The 7,138-nt window shown below is 71.5% G+C and overlaps 1 protein-coding gene across 1 annotated transcript; it reads right to left on the bottom strand.

The window, feature by feature from the left end:
- Window positions 1–363: 363 nt before the first annotated feature.
- On the bottom strand, window positions 364–5,332 carry LOC121663333 (collagen alpha-1(I) chain-like). The gene is made up of 7 exons (XM_042025449.1): window positions 3,802–5,332; window positions 3,549–3,625; window positions 3,163–3,335; window positions 2,280–2,603; window positions 1,859–2,226; window positions 649–1,098; window positions 364–491 (listed from the first exon to the last, which is right to left on the bottom strand). Exons 1-7 carry the CDS (start codon window positions 5,330–5,332, stop codon window positions 364–366), a joined length of 3,051 nt encoding a protein of 1,016 aa, XP_041881383.1.
- Between the last annotated feature and the right edge of the window lie 1,806 nt (window positions 5,333–7,138).

The following is a 7,138-nucleotide window of genomic DNA, read 5'->3' as shown; positions in this document are numbered from 1 at the left end:
CCCCCCCCCGCCCGCCGCCGGAGCCGGGTGGAATATTCCGCCCGCGCCGCATTGGCCCCGCCGCGCCCCGCCCGCCGACGTGCCCCGCGTCCCGATGGGCCGGGGCGGGGCCGCCCGGGACACGCCCCGCGCCACGCCCCGGCCACGCCCCCCGGCCACGCCCCGCTCGGGGGGACGGCCCCGGGAGGGCGGGAGGGGGCGCGGAGCACAAAGGGGCCCCGCGGCACAGGGAAGGGGTGGGATGGGGTTTCGCAGCGCCGGGGACGGGCCGGGAGGTTCCGCGGCACCCGGACGGTGCGGACTGGGGGGGGGGGGGTTCCGCGGCCCGGCCCGCCTACCGGTGGTCGGACAAAGAGAGCGGTGTCAGGGGTGGAAGCGCTCCCGCACAAAACGCCCGTCCCGGTACCGGCGGAGCCCGCGGAGCCGTCCGCGGTCAGACGCGGTCGCGCGTGCCGCTCGGCGCTGCCGCTGCCACTGCGGGAACGCGAATCCTGCCCGGCGACGCGGACACGACCGACAGAATGGGGCACGGTGGCCGCCGGTTTCGCTGTGCCGGCAAGCCCCCGGCTGCGATCCCAGGGGGGAGGAGAGGTGACCCGGGACCAGCGAGGCGGCCCCACGCAGGATTCGGTGCATCTCCCGCATTACCTGCCCGCAAACTGGCGTAGGAACGTAGCTGCACTGCGAGGCTGCCAGCCGGTACCGGGGAGGCTGCCAGCCGGTACTCCCACCGGCTCCCCTCCCCGGCTCTGCCTCTCGCCCCGCGGCACCGCGTAGGGAGACATCGCCTTCTCCCCGAGGCGGCCACGGAAGAACGAGACACGTGCGAGTCGCGGGAAACCGGTGCAGCCTCTGGGAGACAGGAGGTCCCACGCGACCCGTTCTCACTCGCAATTGGGCAGGGTCCCAATCCGCCCCCCGCGCCGTCGGTGGGAGGCTCCGGGAGGGCCGGGCAGCCCTTCAGCCCGGTCCCGCGGAGTGAAGCGTTTTCCGTGTCCGTGGGCTGCCCCGAGAGTGGGACGCGCAGTGCTGAGTGGGCTCCTGCGGCCCCGTTCACGACGGACGAGACCAGACGAAGCCTCTCGTGGATCTTCCCCTCTGGTCCCCCACGTCGGTCTCTCCTCCGCTAAGGACCTCGAAGCCATGGAGCAGCGGGCCTCCGCGGCCGCCACGTTCATGCGTGGGAAACCCACGGAGGGAGTGTCCCCGGGAATCTAGCTGCGCCTGCCCTCCAGTGAATGAGACCACGGCCGCATCGGCCTGGGGCTGGGGCTACGAGACCCTTCCCTTTCGCCGGCAGGGGAAGCCACCCGGGGGGGGCCGAGACCGGAGGGCACCGGCGTTGTTCCCATCCCGAGGAGTGCTGCTTCCCGGGGATCCTGCCTGCCGCCGCGTCACCCGGGCGGGCAGGGAGCTCCAACGGCGGACACGGGTAGGGCTTTGGGACCCCGCGGGGACCGCCGAAAACTAGACCCCACGGCTCCACGCGGGACTCGGGAGTCGTGTGTCTCCGTGGGCAGATCTCTCCTCCCACCGCCCCCGGCCAAAGTGAAACCGCGCTCCCGGGAGGAGGCGGAAGATTCCCACTCCGCGGCTCTCGTGTAATCCCACACCGCGCTTGAAACCCCGCGGCCACGGGAGCCGCCGCGACACGCGGGTTCTGCGTGGCGTAGCCGGGCCGGGGGAAAGCGCAACCTCCGCGGTCTCCCGGGCCCCGGCGAGCCGCGTCCCGGGAAGTTTTTCGTTAATGTCGAATTAATCGTTGTTAATTAAGGCTGGTGGCGGGGCGACTCGTGAATTGGCGTGGGCGCGGCTCACTGGATCCCGTTCCTGGGAAGGTGCCTCGTAGAGGACAAACCTGGCGGCAGCGGGCGCAAGGCCCGGCGGGGGTCGCGGGGCTGTGGGTCGGAAGCTGATCGTGTCCCCCTGGCACGACGGGTGCTGGCGCAGCGGCGCCCATTCCCGTGGCCGTGGGGCTGCCGCAGCCCGAGCAAGTTGGTGTCTGCCCGGCACCTTGGCTGCCGGTGTCCCCGGTGCAGGTTGGAATCGCGGATCCGAGGTCGTGCCGCCCGGTACCGACGCCACACGGGAGCCCTGAGGGGCCGCGTAGCTCCCGACTGAGCAGCTGCCTTTGCCCCGTCGCCTGCGCGGAACTGCGCGGCGGCGCGGAGGAGCCCCGCGGCCGCGCGTAGGGGTGCAGAGGGGAGAAGCTGAGGTTCCGGCTGCCTCCCACGAGGGCATCAGCGGAGAAATAGTTTCATCCTCCCGCCGGAACCCACGCGGAACCCGCGCGGGGCCGGGGCTGCGCCCGGTTGAGGTGCGGGGGGGGGGGGGGCAGGGATAAGGCGAGATGCAAACGAGAACGGAGCGGGGAAAGCAGCGCGGAGCGACCGCCGTCGCGTGGGAACCACCCGAAGCCCCCGCGCATGGATGAGCCGGGGCCGGGGCTGCGGCCACTCGTGGGGGTCTTGGCCCGGAAGGAGAAGTGGGACGGAGCTACTGCAGCCGTGCGGGACGAGGCAGCGGCGGGCGGGACTGTACCCGGGCAGTTCCTGCCGCTCCCGAAGGGTGTCCGGAGACCCCCGCGCCCGGAGGCGGCGGCACTGCGGGGACCCCCGCACAACCAAGCCACCGGGAGCAGGAGCTGAGCCGGGGCACGGGCAGCCCTCCACGCTCCCGGGGTCAACGGCAGGAGCTGCCTGGGCGCCCCACGGGCTCTCGGCCGGGTCGGGCCGCTCATCCCCGCGGCTCCCGTCACCCACGCCGGCCCGGGGCCCGGTTCTGGGATCCCGGGACTCGGAGCCGACAACGGGACAGCTCCGGACCGGCGAGAGTGTGTGCCGCCGCGGTAAACCCCGTTTCCACGCATTTGACCCCAAACCATCCTCTCGGTTGCGGGGTCTACGCTCCTCCAGCCCGCACTCGTGCGATGAGTTCCTCGGGGCTCAGAGGGCTGCTGGGGAGCAAAGTGGCCGGCTCCCCCCTCCGTTCTCGCTGTGCAGGGGCTTCCACGGCAGTGAGTTTTGCAACGAAACCGAGGGTCTGGAGCCCCTTTCGGGGTCGCGCGTGGCGGCACCGGGGCGAGCGCGCGTGTCCGAGAGTGGCTGAGCCGGGAGAAGGGGGCCGGCGGGGCTGACCTGGCTCCAACCCAACCGCCGGCACCATCGATCCCCGCATCGCAGCGGGGCAGTTCCCCGCGACTCCCGTGTGCTCCGGTGGCCGTGCTTCAGAAGCTGCTCCGTCTCACGGCCACCCGCGTCCAGGACGACAGGATCCATCACAGCTCCCAGCCCGACCCGAGCCGGTTCCCCGGGTGGCCGAGGATGCCGGTGCGCCTAAGAGAACCCTTTATGACATGGTCGCGCCCCAGAGTGTCCCCATCTCCTGGGCGATCCGAGCACGGCCCCCACTCTGGGACCGCGGAAGGGAGCGGGGGCAAAGGAAGTGGCCCCCCGGCAGAACCCCAAAGCTTGCCCGCCCCCGAATCGATCCCCCGACCGGGCTGGCCCTGGGGTCCCAGGAGAGGTATCCTGCAGCCGCGGAGGTACCGAGGTACCGCCGCGCAGGGCAGAGCGCGCCCCGGAGCCACTTTCCACGCGAGCTCCCTGCTTGCGTGGACACTCCCCTGCGCACACGGGGAGGCCAGCCCCGGATTCCCGGTCAACCCAGCCGCCCGGTTCGGCTGCGGGTTTCTCCCGGTTCGGTTCCGTTCCCGAGCCGTGCAGGAAACCTATTCTCTCCACCGGTAGCTGAAAGGAGCCGGGAGGAGCATCGGAACTTCACTGCCCCACGGACCTGTACCGGGCTGTGCCGACGGGGGGGGCGAGGACCCGGGACCCCTTGGCACCACCGGCACCGCCGACTCACGGTTCTGTCCGAGAGGGGGGCCCAGCCTGGCCCCCGAGACGCTGCCTTTTCGTTTCCGAGCAGCTCGGGGACAACTGGGGAGCTGTTCCGACCTGCGACACCGGTATCCCACAGTGCCGCCGGGGTTGCTGCCGGGTAGCGCGGGGGTATCCGGTCCGAGGAGGAGAGATCTCGGGTGTGTCCCTGCAGCGGCGATGCCGACGGCCCACAAGACCCCGGAAATTCCCGTGAGAGTAAGTTTTCGTGTCGAGGTGTTTGACATCGAATTCATGACGGGGCAGGGCTTCCCCGGCGGCTCCGGAGGCGACGTGGTGACAGGAGGCAGCGTGCCCCCGTGGACATGGCTCAGGCCCGGCCAACGCCTGGGACGGCACCGGGTACGGTTGCTGCCCTTTAGCTCCGGGGACCGAAGGGGGCTGGCGGAGCTGCGGAGGGATCTCGGCGTGGACGGACACAGAGGGAGCGAGAGGATCCTGGCTTCGGGGACTCCAGTGAGCACCTGGGCAGAAGAACTTCTCTCCGCCCCTTCGATCGTTATTGCTCGGTTACGGAGGCTTTGGCCAGTCGGCGAAACGACCGGCCCAGGGAGATGCAGCTCAGCGCCCGTCCCGGGTCTGGTCCCGCCGCCGCCCCGGGACCGAGCCGCACATCCTCCCCCGGGCAGTCGGTACTGAGGACCATGGCGGCCAAACCCCCTCTGATGCTCCACGGCCCCGCCCGGGAAGCGACGGGCGCGGGCCGGCCTCGTCCCGACGGTGCCGCACAGAAACGCTGCACTTCCCGGCGCGTCCTCGCCGGCCCGGTGAATTCCAGGTGCTTTCCATAGGTGGCACCGTCCTCCTGGAAATGGCGGCTGCCGCCTCTGCGCAACCGGCGGCGTTCCCGCCACCCCAGGGGGGCACTGCCGCCCCCTCCGCCCCGGGCAGCCCCCCCGCACCGCCGGTTCAGCAGGGCGGAGCGCCCGCAGGAGCCCCCGGGAGCCGTGCCAAGCCCCGGGGCGAAGCGCGGGGTTTTTTCCCTCTGCGGTCCCCACGCACGGAGAGAAGCCGCCGTTCTTTCCAGGAGCACAGACCCACGAACGCAGGGGAGTCTCCCGCATCGGCTTAGCTCGTGGGAGAGGCCCACGCGTGTCCTGTAGCCATCGGTTCTTTGGGGCGGCGTGCCCTGAGCCCCCGCTCTGGCGACACTGAACGGCGGAATCCCCCCGCGGTCCCATGCGGGGAGCGCCCACGGAGAGCCCCGACGGCAAAGCGCCCGCTCTCCGTGTTCCAGGCGTGCCGTCACATACCCGGAGCCCCTCGTCAGCCCCGGCGCTGCAGTTCCGCGGGTCGCCTCGAACCGCCCGGGCGGGGAAAGCGCCGCTCCCGGGGGCGGGGGGCCGGGGGGCGCCGTTTATCGCCCGCTCCAGGCTCCGAGCGCTCCGCACAAAAGACCTTTTGTTCCCGGGGGTTCTGAATTTGCTCATTATTTGTAGGAACATAAACACGATCTGTTTGCGGATGGGGAGAGGGAGGAACCGGCTCGAATACGGCGTGAGGCGAGGAAACGGGAATGTTGCGGGGTATTCCTGCACCCCGTCTAGCCGGCTCGTCTCCGTCCCGCCGGCTGCTGATCGCGCAAGGACGGCAGAAGGACGGATCTGTCCCCGCAGCGGCCAAAGGAGCGTCACGAGTGGGCAGCGGCCACGCGAGGGCCCCGCCAGGGCGGGACAGAACGCGGTGCGCGGCCCAGTGGCCACGGCCCCGCCGGGGGGTGGAACTGAGCTGGGATGTGAGAAATGATGCAGAGTGTGAATCGAGCCGCCCGCGGCTGCCGCTTCTCCTGTCTTTCACCCAGTCCGGCTCTGTCCCGGCTCCGTCCCTGCCCGTCCCCGCCCGTCCCCGCCGTCGTCGCCCGCTCGCGCGCGGCCCCGCGACTCCGCTTTTAACAAAAGCAATTAGAGGTGAAGCGCTGCTCATTTGCATTCCGCTTAATGACCGGCCGCGGCTTCCCCGGGGCGGGAGGGGCTCGGCGGCAGCGGCGGGCCCGGGCCCGGTGGGGCGGGGGGCGCGGCCCGGCCCCGCCCGCGCCGAGGCCCCGCCCACCGGCCCCGCCCACCGGCCCAAGGTAGGCGCTGTATTTAGCTCCATGCCCTTATATGGTGATGCGCGCGGCGCCCCGCGGACGGCGCGCACCATATAAGGAAGCGGTGCCGGGGCCCGGGTGAGCTGGTGAGCGCTGATTGGCCCGCCCGTATCGCAGCAACGGCTCTGGCGGGGGGAGCGGCCCCCCCGCCCCCGGCCGGGACCCCCGCGGGCACCGAGCGGGGACGCCCCGCGGGCACCGGAGACCCCCGACGGGACCCAGCGCCCCTCACCCCGCCCGGTCCCGCCTCGCTGCCCCTTCCCGACCCTCCATCTCGCCGCGGGTCTTCCGTGGACACCGACGGCACTTGGGAGCCCACGGCACTCCCGAAGTGTGGCGGGACCACCGGTCCTCTGTCTCCGCAACGCGAGTCACGGAGGAAGCCGACCGTGTCTGTCCCACTCGCGGCAGAGCACTCGGCGGGACCGCGGGCCGAGACGGTCGGCGGGACGGGGCGGTCCCGTTGCTCCGCGGAGCGGGACCTTGCGTGGGCAAGGGGGGAACGGGCAGCCGCGGCGCTGCACGACGGGGGTGACCCCGATCTGAGGCACAAAGATCTGGGGGGCTTTGCGGAGGAGGGCGGCCGGGGGGGCAACGCTGGGCGAGGTATTCACAGAAGGCAGCGGCGCCCTTTGCACCGCGCGCGGCGAAGACGGCGGCTTCCGCGCACGCGGGCGCCACCCGCGATGCGCGCACCCACGGCAGGGCAAAGCGCGTTCCCGTGTCCAGCCGCCACGGTGCGGACCGGCCGCGGGGGAAGGTTCTCCCGCTCTCCGGTGGGGAAAGGATCTCCCCGTCTTGGCTTCCACAATCCCGTTTTCGGGACATCCCCTCACCCCACAGACACCCGCGAAAACCACCGACGGGGAGGGAACCTCCGGCAGCGCAGGCGACAGCCGCGCTCCCACGCGTGTCCGCTCCTGCCCTGCGGGCAGGCTCCGGAGGGCAGCCGCCGTGACGGGCGGGGGACGGCGACACGGTGCGGGGCCAAGGGGTCGAGTTTTCGTTGCGGCTTCGCCGCGGAGCCGGTGCGTGACCAAGTCGTGGCCGCACGGTGCCGCGTGCCCACGGCCCGATTACTTTTTTATATATTTTTTTTATTTTATTTTAAACCGAAAGCAAAACCGGGCGCTGCGGGAGCGGCTGC

The sequence above is a fragment of the Corvus kubaryi genome, unplaced genomic scaffold (assembly GCF_017639235.1).
Source record: "Corvus kubaryi isolate FWS band 111438036 unplaced genomic scaffold, C.kubaryi_AGA036_p1.0 37272, whole genome shotgun sequence".
Taxonomy (NCBI): Eukaryota; Metazoa; Chordata; class Aves; order Passeriformes; family Corvidae; genus Corvus; species Corvus kubaryi.
Note: the sequence above shows the minus strand (reverse complement) of the source record. Positions and strands in the feature narration are given on the sequence as shown.

What these genes read in the sequence shown, in the direction of transcription:
- LOC121663333 (XM_042025449.1), bottom strand. Translation starts at nt 5,332, where the DNA reads ATGAGCAAATTCAGAACCCCCGGGAACAAAAGGTCTTTTGTGCGGAGC. An exon ending in CCCCCCGTCGGCACAGCCCG is followed by an intron (nt 3,626 to 3,801) that starts GTACAGGTCCGT and finishes CCGTGTGCGCAG; the next exon opens with GGGAGTGTCCACGCAAGCAG. An exon ending in CTTGCGCCCGCTGCCGCCAG is followed by an intron (nt 1,099 to 1,858) that starts GTTTGTCCTCTA and finishes GTGGGGGACCAG; the next exon opens with AGGGGAAGATCCACGAGAGG.